General features: G+C 37.2%; 1 protein-coding gene across 3 annotated transcripts in view; it reads left to right on the top strand.

Annotated features, from left to right (window-relative positions):
* GRIA4 (glutamate ionotropic receptor AMPA type subunit 4) overlaps positions 1 to 20,460 on the top strand; it is a gene marked incomplete at both ends in the record, with an annotated part of 386,389 nt that overhangs the window by 259,426 nt on the left and 106,503 nt on the right. For all 3 annotated transcript variants that reach the window (XM_080715475.1, XM_080715476.1, XM_080715477.1), the window contains one exon: positions 14,375 to 14,559. In XM_080715475.1, coding sequence (XP_080571601.1) covers positions 14,375 to 14,559 — 185 coding nt within the window. The remainder of the gene's footprint in view (positions 1 to 14,374; positions 14,560 to 20,460) is intronic.

Raw genomic sequence — 20,460 nt, 5'->3', positions numbered from 1 at the left:
TGTCCTACAGAGAAAAGGCAGTTGATGTTAGGTACTTAGTGGTTCCAGGAGGGACATCATTAACCAAACGGGACCACAGGAGTGCATCTGCAGTCTATAGTGAAGAAAGAATCAGTTTTCATTATTGTAAATTTTTTTTGGAACTGGGGATTGAACCCAGGGGCATTCTACCTTGAGCTACACCTCCAGCCCTTTTTATTTCTTATTTTGGAACAAGTTCTTGTTAAGTTGCCGAGTGTCTCACTAAGTTGATAAGCCTGGACTCAGACCTTTGGCCCACCTGACTCCACTTCCCAAGTACTGGAATTATTGCCATGCACAGCCATGCACATTGTTATCTTGGCAGTGGTTGTAACACTGGGCCCAGATCTGCCAGGAACTTTTGAGCAGGGGTATGTTGAGGGGAGAGGGCATTATTCTCTGAAATATTGGAGAGAAAGAGCTAATATATCCACAGGGTGAATACCTGAAGCCTCAGCACTCTCTGGAAATAGACCTAGTACTTAGGAGTGCTTTGTGGTCACACATACTTCTGGGTCTAAAATGAATCCTTAGTAGGAGAATAAAATTAGCCCAAACAAAATGGAATTAAGTTTTCATTGTATTATAAAGCATATCATCGAGGATAATAAAAAGCAAGCTCTAATGTTAGCTAGAATGAGTCTCTACCAATTAAGAGCTAAGTGATCTTGGTCAAGAACTTATTTATTATCAGTTTCCCTTATATAAATGAAGATAATAAAACTAACACCATGCCCATAAAGCACTTAATACAATATTCCTGGATTTGGTAAGCCTTTAATAATTGTTAGTTTTAATTATTATTTACTATATTATAATTGATCATATCTGGGCATTTTTTTTTTGGTGGTACTGGGGTTCGTGGAAGCCCTTTACCTCCGGGTTACACTCCCAGACCTATTTTTATATTTTTTGAAACAGGGTCTCACGCCAGCATGGCTGGCTTCGAACCTGCGCCATCCTCCTGTCTCTGCCTCCCAAGCACGGAGATTACAAGCGTGCGTAACCATGGCTGGCTCTGGGCATTTTTTAAAACTCAGAATTTTTGTACTCTTTCTTTCATTCAATCAACTTGCTCTTATTGAGCATATTCTTTCTTTTGTGTAAAAAATTAGGGGAAGAAATATGAATAAGAACTAGTCCCGTACTTGGAATTAAATAGGTAAAACAGCAATTATAATTCACCATCCTTTACTGTCAGTGCCTGGCTCACTGTATATTTAGTAGTTTCAAAGGTACCATATAGAATTTGTTTAATAATTAATTGATTGTCGGGCATGGTGGCACATACTTGTAATCCTAGTACTTGAAAGACCGAGACAGGAGGATCACAGGCTCATGGCCAGCCTCAGCTTCTTAGTGAGGCCCTCCGCAACTTGGTGAGACCTTTCTTAAAAATAAAGAATAAAAAATAAGACTTGAGGGTGTATCTTGGTTTTAGAATGTTCCTGAGTTCCATCCCCAGTTCCACACAAATAATATAATAATAATAATAATAATAATAACAATTTGTTCAAGGTGATATAGCTGTAATTATTCTCTAAATTGTTAACTAGAAAGAAGATAAAGAAAAACATAATCATTTAATATGGAATTGGTCAGAGGAGACTTTTAAAATTGCCTGGAGCTGAAACCTTGAGGGAAAGGTTGCAAGTGGCCAGTGAGTGTGGAGAAACTGGCCTTCTTAACAGGGAGCAGCCATGGTGACGCATAAGGCAGGAGAGAATCTGGTTCATCTAGAGAACTACACTCCTTAGCATGAGCTGAAGAATGTACATCTGAGACAGAGTGAGAGACTCGTTTGGGAAGATAAGCACCCCTCCCACTACCACCACCAATCATTGTATCTTTCTTTTCTTAATTTTGCTCACAGAACTGATGACCTCTTATTGTATAAATGCATTTGTGTGCTTATTGTGGGCTTCAGCCGCTGGAGTGTAAGCTTTGGGAAGGTACACTCCAAAACAGTTTTGCTGGTTTCTACGTCTGTAGCATCTGGACAGTAGCCTGGCACACGGTGTATGGACTGTAGATGATAGTGAAAGGACAACTAAGTCAGCAATTGTTCATGAACTATCTCAAGTACAGCATGTAGGAAGTAAGGTCAGAAATGGCTTAGGATGAAGTGAGAAGAGGAATAGGTCTGAGGGGATCTCTTGGGTTTTTGAGTAAAGTGGCTGAGCAAATATCTAAATAATGAAATATGGGGCCAAGAAAAAAATCCCGGTGTTGAAGGTGGGACTTTGTTGCTGAGGAGGTGGTCTTAACCATGTGGATTTGGGCTTCTGTATATACCCTCCTCCCCTAACTATCTCCCTTGATTCTGGCCTCTGTAAAGTAAGAGAAGAGCACTTGATTTTTCTCTCCCACTCTCCACATCATTCCCTGAGCTCCACCCATGTAACCTGGCCTAACATGGACTGAACCCCTAAAACCTTCAGTACTGTGAGAAAATACATTTCCTTCTTCTAAGTTGTTGCTGTCAGTTTTTGTTTTGTTTTGTTTTGTCACACTAGTAACAATGCTAGCTGAAACAGAGTTATAGAAAAAATTATCATGATGCTTAAAATCCTATATTTATCATCTTCATTACATTAAAAAGTCAAGAATGGAAAGTTAAGGAATTTGAATCATTTGCCTTAGAACCCCAGAGTTGATAGGAGAAGCACGATGCTCACAGTTGAAAGCAACTGAGTCTGCACAGAACCCATCATTTGTCACCTGGCACGCTGCTCAAGAAATCACTCTGTACTTAGATGATCAGCTCAGTGCCATTTCCCCACTAAGGAGATTTAATAGTGAGTAATCAAATGTATTCACTCTCAGTCACCGACATGCGTTTACAATTACTTCTTGGAATTGAGCTGGCCTCCATGGGATATAAAAATTAGGCTAATCATATGGTGAATACTTACTTCATCCTGTGTTTGTTCCTGCTAGGAACAGAAATTGTCTCCGTAATTGTATGCAAATCCTTTCACCAGAATCATCACGAGAAAATTATGTACTGCTGTTTCTTCTCTAAAGAAAAGACAAAAGTAACGGTTTAAAATATCACTTTCAAATCAACTGAAATGAATGGTTTTAACTTTGTGTATAAAAGCCAGATACAAATTAATATTATTTACAGTACACCGCTTGGCATGTGAATATAATAAACTGATATTGAATGTGTTCTGTAACACTTCTGTGTTTTGTTGCTAGTGATTGTTTTCATGATTAATTAATGAGATCCATTGGACTCCAACTTCGACATAGGGTAGAATGAATTAATTGGTCTTATTAAGAACCAGAACTCTATGTAAAGCACTGGCCATCTTACTCAACCAATGAGCCTGTTTTTCAGGCTTCACTCAGTTGTTTCTATAAACCAAAAATATTTGTGCTTTTAATCATTAAGAATGGAGCCTTTCAGAAATGGATTTCACACTTACTTTAATTCTGAGTTTTCTTGAAGCTTATTTTAGCTTTCATTAATGACTCAGGATGGTTGCTATAATTTTTTTTTTTTTTTTTTTTTTTTTTTTGCAGTACTGGGGATGGAACCTAGGGGCATTCTACCTTCAAGCTATACCTTCAGCCCTATTTTTTGTTCTTTAGTTTGAAACAGGGTTTCAAGGAGTAGCAAAGGGCCTCACTGAGTGGCTGAGGCTGTCTGCAAACTGCAGTCCTTCTGTCTTAGCCTCCCAAATGCTCGGATTACAAGCATGTGCTACCACGTCCACCTGGTTGCTATAAATATTGATATTGAAAACTGTAGAGTTTCAGGGATAATTTGAGATATCCTATGCAAGGCTCTTGTCTTTTATAACTCATGACCCAGGTTTGGGAAGTTTTGCAGTTTCCTACCACAATCTCAAAGAATCTGATATGCAAATTACAAATTAAGTAGTTTTTAGATTATTTTAATAAAACTTAATATTATGTATCACTAACTGAGAAGCCATATCTAGGTCAAACAATAGGATCATTAACTGAGTCTTAATACGATGCATACAGAATTAGAGAACAAGTATAGAATTCAGAAAAAAATAAGCAACTGAAACTCTCATGTTTTTCTAATTTTTTTTTTCAGAATTAGAATGAGTATTCCATTATACCTGCATTAATTCTGGCCATCTCCTACTTGGATTCCCTTCCTTTTTCCTCTCTCCACTCATCTACCACTTTTATTATATCCAGCTAAAATTATTAAAATTCATAAATCTGTCTCTTCCCTCCTCCAAAGTTTCCAATATTTCACTCCCTCATCCACAGAGTAATTTCTAGACTTTCAGCATTTAATTACTTAAATGTGTTTATTGAGTGTCGTTTGGATTTCAGGTGTTCTTTTAGGCAGAGTGAACAAGACAAAGTCCTCAACTTCATAAACTTATATTCTTCAGAAGAAACAGACAAGGAACAAAGTGAGTGAGGGAAATATAGAGTGCACTACATAGTAGTAAATGTTATGGAAAAAGTAGACCAAAAAAATGTGATACTGAATCTCAGCCTAAGGAAGTTGAAATTGTAGATCAAGTGACCTGGAATGTTGTCACTGAAAAAAAAAAAGGCATTTGGATAAAGATTTAAGGGAAGTGTAAGGGATAATCCCCTACCTTGGAGAAAAATTCAGTTTTCAGGTAATATTTGAGAGTGAGAGAGCCATACAGGAGGCCAGGGTTGTGAAGTCCTGCAGGCCAAGGTGAAGAAGCAATAAAATAACTTTGACCTATGAGTGACATTCATAGACTTGCATGAAAAGTTTGTATCGGCCAGGCGTGGTGGCGCACGCTTGTAATCCCCGCGCTTGGGAGGCAGAGACAGGAGGATCACGCAGGTTCGAAGCCAGCCGCGCGCGCTGGCTTAGGAGACCCTGTTTCCAAATAAAATTGTAAAAAATAGGTCTGGGAGTGTAGCCCGGAGATAGAAGGGCTTCCAGGAACCCCAGTACCACCAAAAAAAAAAAAAGTTTTGTATCTATGTTTGTAGCAACACAATTCACAATGGCCATATTATGGAACTAGCCTAGGTGTTCATCAACAGATGAATGGTTTACAAAATTATGGGATCTACACATGATTGCATCCTACTCAACCATTTAGAACAAAAGTATGTCATTTTCAGGAAAATGGATGGAATATTATGTTACATGAGATCAGCCAGTCAGTCACAAAAGTTTCCCCTCATAGGTGTGAGCTAGGAATAATTTGGTATACAAAAAGGACTGCAGACAAAGGAGAAGAAACCCCAGTGGAGTGATGGAGAGGGTTTATGAGAGGGAGGCAAATGGGAGAGGGATATTTAGTGAAGAAAACACTTCAATTGACACAATGTACATATACAAAATTATCAATGCTAGTTCTAATATCATGTATGGGAAGGGAAGGGAGTGGAGTGGAAGTGCAGGAAGGAGTTCACCAAGTGCTGTGTGCATGTATGTCTCTATCACTCTGAACTACATTGTGACATATGTCTACAATAACCAATAAATATTAAAGTTTGTTCTTGAAGCTATATTATGTATAGAGGAAGGGGACAAAAGCTGAACCAAGAACTCCATAAAGCTGCTATGGTAGTGGTCCTGACCAGATCCTGAGACCTGGGTAGAGGTGGCAGAGGAGATAGATTCTTGAAGTACTTTGAAGATAGCACTGAGGGCATAAGCTGAGATAAGCAATGTGATTTCCAGAGAGGAAATGAGGATGTCTATTTTTCAATGGCCTTTACAGCAGAGCCTGGTCCTTCTTTGCCAATTTCATTTCCCACTCTCCTCAGAAGAGAAAGTGTAGTTAAAAGTACCTCTACTGAAGAATGGAAGATCTTAACTCAGTTCACAGCTTTGCCACTTAGTGGGGGTAATGATTTCATAGAAATCACATCAACTTCTATACAGCTAATTCTGACTTTGTGGGGCTAGTAAAATGCTAATAAATCATAAGGTACTTTGTAAATCCTCTACTCTAGCAAACAAGGCTACTAAATACCCACTGACAATGAGATATTAAGGTTCTTCTGCACCTTTGTCTGAGGTTGGGGTCACTCCTTCACCTTTTTCAGTCAGCAACCCCTCCATCCTTGAGGGCCACTCTTGCATCCATGGCTTTCTCCCTACTGCAAAGTCCCCTCTCAAAGAATCTGTTTTCCTCTTGAGACTTTTTTTCTAAGATATTGGCATGATGAGTAGGTTTGGCAATCCAAAATTATGTCTTAGGCACCCATTTACAGTCTCGATGGGATCACAAATTAGTAGAGCTGCTCTGGTGATTAGTGTGGAATTTTCTCAGAAAACTTAGAATGTAACTAGCATATGACCCAGATACTCCTAGGTATCTTTCCAAAGGAACTGAAATCAGAATGTTAGAGTGGTGCATGCATTTCCATGTTTATAATGGCACAATTCATAGTAGTCGAATTAGGGAACCAGCCTAGGTATTCATCAATAGGTGACTGGATTGAAAAACTGTGGTATATATACATGATAGAATTTTACAACCATAAAGAATGACATTATGTCATGTTCAGGAAAACATATAGAAAGGCAGTATGTTCTCCCTCATTTGTGGAAGCTAGAGAGACTGGGAAACAAGAGGGACTTAAGATAAATGAGGAGAAGAGTAGAACAGTAGAAGGGTACTTGGGGAGGGAGATGGGAAGGGGTAAAGGAGACTTGATGAAGGGAACAGTTCAAGTAGAGCTACATCCATATATGAAGCTATCAATACTAATCTCAGTATCATGTACAGGGATGATAAGGAAGCTGGGTGGATCTGGAAGGAAACACACCAAGTGCTGTGTGATTTTATGTTTCTGTCACTCTTCATTATAATGTATAATTACAATGCACCAATGAAGTGTATTTTAAAATGTTATGTTGTATATGCTTTCAATGCTTAATGTAAGACAAAATACTTTTGTCAATTCACAAATGTATATTTTACTTCCTTTATGAGAATTCAATGGCTGCATTGTATGCAAGTTTGAGTTGTGAATTTTGTGTAATATATATAAAAAAGAACAAAATCGGAATTGTGTTTTATACTGTGACATGAAAATAGATAAAATCTCACTTCTTAAAAAAAATCTCACTTTTTTTCTTTCTTTTTTTTTTTCTGTACCAGGGATCAAACCTAGGGCCTCTTACATGACTAGGCAAGTGTTTTCCTACTGAGCTACATTCCCAGCCCTTTTAAGTTGTTTTTATTTTAATTTTATTTATTTTTTGACTCACTGAGTTGCCCAGACTGGCCCTCAGACTTATAATCCTCCTGCCTAAAGCTCCTTGCAAGTAACTAAGATTATAGGTGTTGTGCCACTGAGCCTGGTTAAAAATCTCACTTTATGAGCAAAATAGTAAGTGTATAATAATTGTTATATACTTATTCTGATTAGGAAATTAGTCTCTCAAGGATTCATTATGTAATAAAAAGATGCCTTATATTGTAAAAAGATGTTATTAAAGACCCATTGGGATAAGGAGATTGTTTTTTAAATGTTTAAGGCCACCGTGACGAGAGATTCAGTGTGTCCAAAGGGAATATTTGAAATCTTTATGGATGTTCTCCAGAATAATTGATGCCTATAACAAAAGGGTAAAATGGGTTTCTCCAACTTATTTCTTTTACTAATGTGTTGAAATACCTCTTACTCCTTTGGGGGGGATCAAGGAGGTGGCTGTAAGAATTACTTTCATCAGAAGTCAGATGACACCTGAAATCCAGGTAGAAAAATAAGTGCTTCTTCTGGAGATCCAAAAATCCCTGGGTTCTACCCGAAAACAGAAGAAGACAACCAGGATAGCAGAGTGTGGTCATGTGCAAATCCTCCTTCTCCCCTTCCCTTATGTGTCTTCAATCAACAGGAAAGTGACTTACTCTGCTTCCTGAATCTAGAATCTCTTCTCCTTCTTCTGCATGGTCACAAATCCAGTTTCCACTACTCTCATCTGTATTATTACAGTGTAGCTTCCTACGTGGCTTTTCTGTTTCTGTGCTACTCACATAGATCATATTTTCAGCTGTAATAGTCCCACTAAGACATATTCTGTTCTGTCACTCTCTTTTTAAAGTCTTGGAGGAGTAAAGATCAAATTTCTTAAAATGATAGAGAAGGTGCCTTGTCTCCCTTCTCTCCAGCCTTAGAAACTCAGCTTACTCACCACACCAATTCTCCATGCAAGCTATCCTTGTCCTTTTAAAACACAAAATGAAATGAAGTTATTTTAATTTCCTGCATATGACCTACTATGTCTCTTCTTGCCTCTGAGACTTTTGACATCCCAGTTTCCCTCTGTGAACCTGCCACTGTTGTATCATGCATTTAAACTACTCTTTGCAGAGCATCTGCAGGCTTAGACACCAAACACATGCACAGTTTCTACTTTCATGGAATCTTCAGTATAGTGGGAGGATAAAGAGTCTAATCTGACCATTATTTAAATATTTAATTAGAAACTGTGGTAAAAACAAAATCTCTGAAATAAAGGTATAGAAATCTATGAAAGTTTATTTCAGTGGGAAGTGGTTTAATTGGGGAATATGAGATAAGATCTTAAAAATGTGTATGAGGCAAAAGGAGAAAGAAACAGACTTTGAAAGGGAGCCATCACATGTGCAAAGTCACTGTACCAGGAACCTACGGTGCTTTCAAGAATAGCTGAGAAGGCCAGTGTTGCTGGAGAGTGGATAGCGGGGAGAGTAAGTTGGAGAGACCAGCCAAGAAGCAGTATGAGCAGATAGTGGGGTGAAGCTTAAAACTGATAACATTAAGCCAAATGTAGTGGCATATGCCTGTATTCCGAGTACTTGGAAGGCTGAAATAGGAGGATCTCAGCAACTTAGTGAGACTCTGTTTCAAAATAAAAAAATTAAAAAGGGCTGGGATGGGGAGCTCAGATTTAAAACACTCCCGGGGCCAATCCCCAGTATGACAAAATGTAATAACATTGAAGGCTTTATGCAAAGAAATTCTGTAATTAGTTTCTGTTCTCAGAAATCCAATTGCTACATAAACAAGTGGACAAGTGTATATATGATTCAAGGGACTCAACCATCCATAGTACTGAAATAAAAATTTTTCAGTAGCCCAGTTCTAGAAAAGATCAAGAAAAATAAGGGAATATAGTGATTGGGTATTCCTTGGAGGACATGTTCAGTGTTTTGAATCTGTGTCAAATAGCTAAGAATGCTTACTATGTCTATACTAATCACAATTAGGTTTAATTAAAACTAATAAAAGATTTTACTTTGGCCTTATTAATGGACAAAACAAGGTAGTAGATTTATTTTTGTAATTTAAAGTCTAGATAAATGACCAGAGATTAGTAGGCCATTTTAGGACATGAGAGACCCAAGTTTCTTTCATGTGGTCACTCCAGCATTCAATACCTTGACTTTATGGGCAAGGGGCAGCATTCATATTCAGGAGCAACATGAAATGGGCAAGATAAAAAGCATACTAATATTCTGGTATGCTGGTGCATACCTGTAAACTCAGCCATTCATGAAGCTGAAACAGGAGAATCACAAGTTCGAGGCCAGCCTCAGCAAGTAAGTGAGACCCTTCTGACTTAAAATGAAAAGTGCTGGAGGATAACTTAGTGGTAGATTGCCCGGGAGTTCAATTCCCAGTACCATGAAAGGAAGAGATAAAGAAAGGAAGGAAGAAGGAAGGAAGGAGGGAGGGAGAAAGAGAGGGAAGGAAGTAAGGAAATACAGTCTTTTGATGAAAGCTCCCTGTAGCTTCGACAAAACCTATTGGCCAAAACTTAGTCACAAAACCACATCCAGCTCCATAAGAAGGAAGAAAATGTTTCTACTCTTGCTGCTCATATGCCCAGGTTAGAATGTCATTGTTTTGGAGAAAGGGGAGAGTTGATAGTAGAGAACAAAGTATAGACTCTGCTATAAAGCTTTAACTTTAAGGATTTAATATATCCAGTTCTCTTGTGAATTGTCGACTGAACTAAGTATGAGTACTGTAATACAAGGTTCAGGAAAATAATAAATGTTAATGTCAGAAAATAAAAAATATGGGGAAAACTTAGATCTAAAATAACCATCTTTGAGAAAAAATGATCATTTTCAATCCATCTTTGCAGGTAGATTTACCATGCTTACTCTTGAGTGTTTGTACAAAAAAGTAAAACACAAGACATTTCATCCTATCTCAGGTTTACATGTACAACTTCAAGCTAAGTAAGAAAATCTTTTCTTATTTCACAATGCCCTTCTTGAACTGTGGCATAAATAAATGTTACAGTCACAGCTGCAGATGATTTTAACCAAGCGACAAAGATGGTTGCTCCTTCTGTGGGCTGAGACCTTGAAGTCCAGACTGTGGTCTTTGAACATGTTATTTCTGTACTAAGCTGCTTTGGCAAGAGTCCAAACTAAATGGTTACTAAATCTGCTCTATAGGTCCAGTCTGGTCACATTAAATGCAGTGAGGATTACAGAATTTTCTTCCTCTTGATGACTAGAGTCAGCCCGCAGCACACAATACTTGCAAACACACACACTTTTCTCCTCCAATCCATTAATTTTATGCCAAACCAGAGAATCTGACAATGAAGAAGCAGGTACCTGCATAACTTATGAGGCCAAGGAGAGAGGCTTTAATTTGATGAGGCACAAGCTGCTGCTATCTCTCGGGATCACTTCTCCTTTTTAGGTTCCACAATGCCCCATGGGACAAAGTCAGCTCTTTTTCCTGAACCAGCCCCTAGATGTTTCCCTAGCCCATGCTCATCAAAATGAAATATGCTTTGTGTAATGGTTTTGTTGCCCTGATAATATCCTCTATAATCTTTATGCTCTCACCTCTTCCTTCTTTCTCCTCTATTTTTCTCCTCTCTGAAATCTGACTTGTAGATCCAGCATTCTACTGCCTGCCCATGTTGAGGACACCATTGACCTCCTCACTGAAAAGCACAATGGGCACTTTTCAGTTCTCTTCCAAGGCAAATTTTTTTATGGCACATGAACAACTCTTGTCTTTTTGAAATGATCTCCTCCCTGGCATAAATCCTCCCAGTCCTCTTCCTGCTGCTCTGTGTACAGACAGTTGAATCAAATAACTCTTGCAAAGAGAACATCGGATAAATAAACTCAGTTCGTGTGGTTAGCAACAACATCTCTAAGGCGCTAGTCATCCAAAATAGGTCATTATCCATGGATGATATAAAGACCGCGGAAGTGTAAAGATGCAGTGGCATTGGACCGCTTACCTCACTGGCATTCTGTTTAACAGAATGTTAAGCTGGTGATATAATAATAGGTTTAAAAATATTTAAGTGTACTTAGTAGTGTTCTCTGATGTCTATGAAAAAGTCTTTGTTTTCCTATTGTAATTCAACAACACAATCATGTCCAAGTTATTCTCTTGCTACTGTTCTAAAAAATTGATTCCCTTGAAGTTATTTATGTAATGCTATATCTTTTGCATAATGGTCAGCTACTTTACTATCAGTTCTGTTAAGGATTTTCCTTGTAAAGATAGGAATTATGTCTTTTTTGATCTTGATACACTTTGTGGAATCTGGAATTCAGAAGGTTTTCAATAAGTTATATAAATTAGAATGTTAGACAGCCTTTTAAGTAGAAGCACTATTTAAAATATTCTTTATAGCAGTGAATTTCCTGTTACCCAGGTTATCTTCACTTAAAACTGAAGCATTTATTTTCAACCAATAATATTATCTTACAGATTTTTTAATAGCTAAGATATGTAAACCATAAAAATTTGGACCTAGTATGTCCTGACTTGTGACTTTTTAGTTTTAAAGCCAACTAAGTTACATAACCAGAGATTCAATAGCAGCATTTTCTCCTAGCTACAATATTCTCAGCTCTGTTGGCAAATAAATAAGACATACACACACATCTGAGCAGCAGTGAATGAGAATAAAGCATATTAAAATCAAACACAGCATATAAATGGATGCGAGTGTTCAGCTAGGGCTCTGAAACTGTAACTGTGTGTCCTTTGCACCACACTAAAAAGATGCCATTTATTTCTGACTTTGATTAATGGAGCTTTTTAGGCAGCCAACTTTCTTTGACATTTAACAAAGATTGTGTTCTAGGGCTTTGTCTTATTTCAATTCCAACATCATTTGTAAAACTGATCATGGGATAATGAAATGCTGAACTCGAATTATGATTTTACTTTATATGCGTAAACCTTGCAATTACTGGAATGCAAGTGGGAACACATATAAATATCATCATAAGTTGCTACATCCCATAAAAGTCACAGCAGCAGGAGAATAACAACATGGATGCCTAGTACTGACATGAAGCCTGTCAGCCACATCATGCCAAAACACAGCAGCAATGTCTAGAGAGCTCAGCCATGCTGTGAATTGATCCCAGGAAGCAAGAAAACTACTACGATGTGTGTGGCCCTTATTTGTCATTTCTGCAACGTTCAGTCAAGCTCACAAAAAGACTTAGAATTATTTCGGGAGGATAAAATTTAAAAAAAGGAAAAGTAGAATGTCAATTGGCATTTTCAAATGTCGTTCTTTTCAAGTCAAAGAGCACTGTTGTGGGTGTCAAAAATAAAATAAAATAAATAGAAGGAACTTTGCCTCCATTACCATCAGAGAGCAAATCCCAAGAGCAGAATAAATGAACCTGAGCACATACATCAGGAAAGGTTTCGTGCCATCGTGCTCCATTTGCATTGAAGAGGAAAGAAGTGAACAAGCCCTAGGCTTCAGGGAGGGGGGGAGAGCTAGGTAAGATCTGAAATGATAATTACTGGCATGAGTTACCAAAGGAGAGACTAAACGGAGCAATAGATATACCAGAATAATTATAGACTAATTAACATGCCCTCTTTCTTCCTCTTTGGGGAATTTTTTTTCGTTTAGATAAAAATGAATCCTGACTGCCACAGTATTTCATTTGGCAAGATATCAGGTAATTTATATTTTGAATATGATCTCATCATCAGTTCCATCTGTTGTTATTACCTGAGCATCATAATGTTTGAAACTCTGACATGTGGGAAACATGTCTCAAAATCAAAGTCTCTGAGTGAGAGCGACTCACATATCAATTAGGAAGCCAAATAAATACTCTTATCTTGAAAACATTGGATATTTATTTCATATCTTCACTTTTAATCCACCCACCTTTATTCTAACTCCAGAAGCCAAGGAAGGAGACACTGTAGAAAGTTGCTATGGGATAAACCCAAATAAGTGTTACACTTTTTTTAAAGAAGATTAGAATATTTTGTTTATGCTATGTTCTTAAGTGGAATAATGACAAACAGGCTCTGCTCGTAACCCCTTTATGTGTAGGGGCTTTATGAAGGACTTTTCCTTTTCTCTCACATTACAATTCAAAACTTAGAGCTCCAGGAAGATGTCAAGACAGTGTTGGGATGGAGATACACTCTTGGTCCTGGGATTATACATTCAAAGCTCCCGTCTTAACCAGATGCTCAGATAAAATGGTTTCTCTTCAACCTGTAGGTAGATCCAGATCAAAAACAGGGCAGAGACCATCCCCTCCTGTCTTCACCCATTAAACACCTCTTCTCCCAGCACTATAGCACACTCCTTAGTTTTTAAGACCCAATTAAAGTGGTTTCTCCCCTCTTTTATTTTTCCTTGTTCTGTGCAGGCAGATTTAACCAAGCCTTCTGTTGGGTCAACACACTGCCTTAGGTATTGCTATCCTTACACTTCTAGGAACAAAGTTGCATCTTTTATTTAAATGTCTGTCTCCCTTACCAAATTATGAATATGAGTACTCAATTCCTTACCTGGTATTATTCAACTCTCCCCATCTACACAATTCTGCAGAGAGGAAGAGGTGAATAAATAGTTCTTTTCCTATATAGATCTGCCCACACAATCAAATGAGGCTTTGATAATAACAGGTCCCCTGCAGATAGCACTATACTGTTCCTTTCATATTTCTTCTGCAGTTGAACAAAAATTGCAACGAGTATGCACAAAGGGAAAGTCAAAACAGTTGTTTAAAATGAATTCTCTCTAGTAAGGAAAATAACATAAAGAGTTTATGAAATTAATATTGACCACAAGTGATAGACTTGGTTTTTAGTTTATTGTATCAAAAAATGCCTAGACCAGTGGACTAAGTTCAATAGAGTGATTTTGAGAGCTTATATAAGATACGGTATTGCTACTTCATTCGATAGCTTAAGAGGTCTTGTTTCCATGAGTTAAGAAAGCAAGAATACATGATTCTAAAATAACCAGTCAGACTTTTAAGTTTCTAAGTAATCAGTGTATATTTTGGAATATAAAAAATATCGATGTGGACTCGGGGCCTGCGTAGTCATTTAAGGGAAGGAAAAGAAGGTTTTTAGTAACTCTTTTGTTCTCCCCAAATAGGATACTCAATACTTCAAGCTATTATGGAAAAAGCAGGACAAAATGGTTGGCATGTCAGCGCTATATGTGTGGAAAATTTTAATGATGTAAGCTACAGGCAACTTTTGGAAGAACTTGATAGAAGACAAGAGAAGAAATTTGTGATAGACTGCGAGATAGAGAGGCTTCAAAACATACTAGAACAGGTAAGCCTAGAATCTATCTTCTTATTCATCTGAATGGTATATTAAAAGGCAACCTTTGCCTGATTGTTCTCCATTAATTTCTTCTTCAAACCTTTCAGTTTGCAGTGTGAGTTTGGGGAGTTTCCTATGATTTTTTTGCTAGGATCTGATCATAATCCTCTATCACCAGAGGCCATTTTGGCTCTCAGATCTCAGTGGTATTTGAAGTAGTACTTCTCACACAGTTTTAAACTATCAACAATAGAAGGACCCTTGGTGAGCTCTTGGCCTTCTGTTTTCAGAGCTATTAGCTTCTAGGATTAGCGCCATAAATGTTAGAAAAAAATTTAAATGTGTGCCCTTTTAATTCTTTGGAGAAATAGCTGCATGAGAAATAGCAACACAAATTCGCAAAGCAAGAAATGAAAATTTAAACAATATTGTGTACAGTATTCTTTTTCTGCTGGATGTTTTAGGAGAAATACATGACCCATGATGGTAAAGACAATTTTCAACTCTCCTCACAAAGAAAAAATCCTTTAATAGAGCTTTCAATAAATAACGGATAACATTTGCCTTGCTTCTAACCCTTCATATCATGATTTGAAGCTGTCCTCAGCCAAAATCGTGGTAAAAGTATGCCATCTAGTGGTTTCACAAATGCATGCTCGCACTCATTTACAGCGTTAGATTGGTTAGACTATAGAGCAATATAATTTGGGGTTAATTTGTTACATTTGTTTAGCTGCTTAATTGTGTGATTTGATCTGTAACAGTAAACATCAATTTGGACTCTGATTTAGATAATCACTCTAGTATTTAATTATAAAATTTTAAACCAAACTATGTCGCAGAGATTCTCCTTCCTTAATACTCACATACACTGAACTTGATGTCTTAACTGTGTATCCCTTAGCTATGTCATAGCATTTGTAAAAGTTAACAGTCAAAACTATGCTGCAAGGCGGGAGTGGTGGCGCACGCTTGTAACCTCAGCATTGGGGAGGCTGAGACAGGAGGATCCGGGTTCGTGGACAACCTCCGCTACTTAGTGAGGCCCTTTGCAACTCAGTGAGACTCTATTTCAAAATAAAAAACAAAAAAAATAGAACTGGTGGTGTAGCTCAGAGGTAGAATGACCCTGGGTTCCATCCCCAGTACTGCAAATAAATAAATAAATAAATAAATAAATAAATAAATAAATAACTGTGCTACATTTCTGAGGCCTGAAGCCAGTCTATGCTGTAAGAGGAACTGACAAAGCAGTTTCCTCCTACAATCCCTTCATAAAAGAAAAGGCAAAAACTAAAAGCCAAAATACTTACCCAAAGAAATGGACATGTTATTTTTGGAAAATATTAGTTTTAAGTCTATCCATCAGTCAAGTAGTCAAGTTTATTCCTGAAGGGATTCAAAAAATTATTAAGGTTGCAGTTCTTCAAGATATATGAACATGTTTAATTAGTATTTATGTAATCCAAGAAAAAAAAAAAACTTTCTCTCCTACTTTCTTAAGCAAAGAAGTCACATTAGCACCAATTCCCATTCTCTCTCCCTCCCACTCCTGTTCCTGTATTGAGAGTTTGAGTTGTTTGACCTGAACAACTGAAGCTTTGTAAATAACTCACGATGACTCCCACAGAGCAGCCAATTCTAAGAACTGCCTGGGTTGCCAAGTTCCTGTCAGAGGGTGAGCAAGGCTCAGAAAGACCCTCCACTTAGCACCTGTGCTTAAAAGACCCGCCTGGAGGAGGCAATTGAGTGGCTACAGCACACTGACCCATTTCAGAGGCTTAGCCGGTTTCTAAGAAGAAAATCGGCACATGCTGGTGCTTTGGATAAACTCTGAATAAGCCTTAAGTGTGCCCCTGCTAAGGGGACTGGACATCTTAGTTTTTTTTTTTTATTGTCATTTTCAAGAAATTAAAAAACACAGATGTCTACCTTTCCCATTCTTTTTGCTGAATTCTAAAAGGTTTCTTTTCTGTTGGGGCTGTTTGCGAATAAGGAGAATAATAAACCTTTGTCCCTTTAATTGCCTTTCAGGTAGATACCTCATGAATTTTAACAAAATGGTACTGTAAGAAAATAGTGTACTCCTGATTGTCCTACAAAGTGTCTCTCCTCCCCAAGAAAAGCCTTTGTTTTTTTTCATTCTGAACATGATTTTTTATTATCTGTATTTTAATTCCTCATAGCTCTAAGCAAAGGCACTTTTAAAGTTTCTTGGTTTTATTCTCAACTCATTCAAATAGAAGAGCTAATGCAGATTTTACCTGGAATCTGCATATATATACCCTTGGGTTTCAGCAGTACCCTATGTGTGTCCAAGTCCTCTCTCACAAACTAAGGTAACAATAAAAGACAGTTTTAGAGAATCAACCAAAGCATTGTTCAAACAGTGGTAAGTGGAGTTTGCAGAAGGAGACAAGAAAAGTAGACAGAAGATACAGGTCAGGAATGTGAAGTCACAGCTGGACCAGAGGACTCCTTCCGGTCTTCTATTGCACAGCAGGGTGTTTATACCTAGCAATATAATATTATATGACTTGAAATAGCTAGGATATTTTAAATGGTCTCATCAAAAAGAAAGGGCAAATGTTTAAAATATCCTGAGTTGATCCTGAGTTATACATGTACCAGAACCATCACACTGTGCCCCAGGATGATGTACAATTACTATGTTAAAAATGCTCTGTTAAAATTTGAAAAGTAAAAGGAGAAATGATAAATGATCTTGATCAGAAAAATGCATTTGAAAAAAGTAGCCCACTATGAAAAGATGGTGAGCCAGGCATGGTGGAGCACACTTGTAATCCCAGCATTCTGTATGCTGAGACCAGATAGGATCGCAGTTCACGGGCAGCCTCAGCTACTTAGTGAGGCCCTCCGTAACTTAGTGAGACCCTGTTTCAAAATAAAGATAAAGAATATAAAATAGGGCAGGGTGTGTTAACTCGGAGCTCGAATGCCCCTGTGTTCCATCCCCAGACCTGCAAAAAAAAAAAAAAAAAAAAAAAAAAAAAAAAAAAGATGTAGCCTGTTATTCCAGTATTGGGAAGCTAAGACAGGTGGAACACTGATTCAAAACCAACCTCATCAACTTAGCAAGGTCTTCCACAACTTAGAAAGACTCTGTTTCAAAAAAAAAAATACAAAATACAATAAATAAAATAGGGCTAAAAGTGTAGCTCAGAGGTGAAAAACCCCTCAGTCAAATCCCGGGTAAACACACACACACACACACACACACACACACACACACACACACACGAAGATGGAGAAATTAATATAATGAATATAAAGGGATGCATGATTAAGCTTCTAGAAGAATGAGCATGCTTCAGATTGGTGGCATGCTGTCAATAATTGCTTCCTTGACATTTAAATTTGTATTAATTTGCAAAAACATAATGGAAATAGCTCACATGTTATACTATATACTATATATATATATATATATATATATATATATATATATATATATATATATGACAGCCATAGTAAGAGAAGCATTTCATCTTCTGAACATGTTTTCCAAATTATTTTTATGTCAGAAACTAATTAGTATGTATTAATGTATGATACTTAAAATAGCAGTTAGTCATATATTCATTCAAACATTTCAAAATAGGAGCATCAGAGTGTTAAATTAAGTGTAGGGCTGAGCTGCCACTGTAGTACTCGAATCTGTGTGTGATGAACGGCAAAGTAACTGAATCACAACATCTGAGTCCGTCAGTCACAAAGGCTGAGTCTTAAGTCTTGGTTGGTCACAGGCTCTTCAAATGAGACAGAGCACCGAGCTGTAACTAATGCTGTGGTTCCTTCTGTCCTTCCTTTTCGTTTTCTGTCCAAAGATATTGTCTGACCACACTGCAACACCGGAGATCTTTGAATCTATTCTGGTTCTAAGGACTGCCTGATTCTAGAATCTTAAAGCTGATTAAGATCTTTAATCTAAATATGTTACAACTTTGCCTTTTGACAAAAATAGATGCTTGAGAGGTAGTGTAAGGTATGTTGACTTTCCACCCTACATAACAAGATAAGGGGGAAAAAATGAAAGAACTTATGTAAATAATACCCACTGTGAAATTCAAGGATATAGAAGCCTAACAAAAACTGTAAGGTTAGGTTCACTGTGATTTTGTTTGTATTGACTGCAACCAGGCTGTATTTCCTACTTCCATTGGATAGTTTGTTTCACAGTTGTATTTTTTGTTTTCATCTGCAGAAAAAATAAACTTTGAAAAGAAACAAAGTATTTTTTAAATGTTTGCTGAATTCATGATTATCTATTGATGGTATCTTCAGTTGTGCTTAGATTAATATTATGAGTTTACCTAAAAATATTACAAATACCATTTGAACACTAATCTCGCCTAATTTTATATTGGTTATTTTATAGAATAATTTTCAGTAGCTTAATATAGTTATTGAATACTCTTAATTTAGCAACTCAGTGAACTGTTTTGATATCAAAGTAAATGGTTTAGAGTGACAGCCTTTTTTATATTTGTACACATATTATTTTTAAATCCTAAATTCTATACCTACAGAATTGTAGGTGTTTTACCTAATATATTATCAATTGAATATTCAAGTATCAGGTTTTGAGGCACATGTTCAGCCCAGAAGCAAAAAAGCAATAGCAAAATTGACATCAACTATGTTTTTAGCATCAAAATTTATTTGAGCAAAATAGTACTTAAGGCAAGTAATTGTTGATACATTTCCATTTCACTCCACCATGAAAAATCCCCAGGGTCCTGAGATTAGATTTTTGGTTTCCTAGTGTTAGTAAAATTCTCATAAATACAAAATTCTAATACTCAAGAGCAGATAAGTTAAATCATGATGTTCCTCTCTTCCCCACCCCACCTTCCAAAACAGACTGTTTAATTAACTCTTTGAGAGATGGATAACAAATCTTCAGTTGTTTATTTATAAAAAAAAAAAGTAAACTGACTCACTTACATCTTGAACTGCCCATGATTCCTCCTTTCACTTTAAATTTTTAAAAAAATGAGCCTATTTGATCTTCAAAAACACTGCTTGCTTGAAAAATATCAATAATGCTATTTCTAATGAAGTCATTCCAGGATTGTGTTTGATCTTGAAGCAATATCCAATTTTGCACTTGCTCTATGACTTGAAGAGAAGCATAATATAAAAGCTCAGTTAGGTGGTCTTTTCTGGGTATTGGTTAATTCCACAAATACTTGTTGGGTCCCCACTAAACACACACACACACACACACACACACACACACACACACCATGTCCTGTTAAAGTACTAAGCAAAAGAGTTATTTTAGCTAACTAAGATTTGAACCAAAACTGTTTGCTCAAAACCTACTAGAATATACCCTTTCTTTTAGAAATATAGTACATAGAAAATTAACAAGGAACTCACACTTCCTCTGAGATTTTGCTATGAACACCACTTCCCATTAATAGATCAAAAGGCACTAGATAAAGAACTGGAACTGTGTGGACCCTGGATGGATATATTTACAATGGATATATTGAAGGAATCTGACCAAGCATTTATCAGAAGAAGACAATGAAGACTGACCTTAGAGTATGAAATAGATAGTTAGCAAAAGGATAGAGAAAGAATGACTCTACAATTGCCCCACGGATATCTCAAATGGCCTTTTTATGTGACATTCCTCAGAATTAATTGGCACCCCTTGCAGCAGTGTGGCCACTTTCACTATGTGAATGGAAAGTCAATGCCCACTGGACACGCTGTGAATCTCAGATCAGTGGCAAAGCCAGTGACCTTCCCAGACTGTTTGCAAATTAGCCAAAAATGCCTAAAAGTCATGATTGACCTCTCCGAAGCTACTGCGTCACCAAGGAAAACCAATAACCCCACCTCAGGGCAAGATCAGGTAGATAGAGAAGAAAATAA

This window comes from Muscardinus avellanarius, assembly GCF_963383645.1.
Source record: "Muscardinus avellanarius genome assembly, chromosome: 1".
Taxonomy (NCBI): Eukaryota; Metazoa; Chordata; class Mammalia; order Rodentia; family Gliridae; genus Muscardinus; species Muscardinus avellanarius.
Note: the sequence above shows the minus strand (reverse complement) of the source record. Positions and strands in the feature narration are given on the sequence as shown.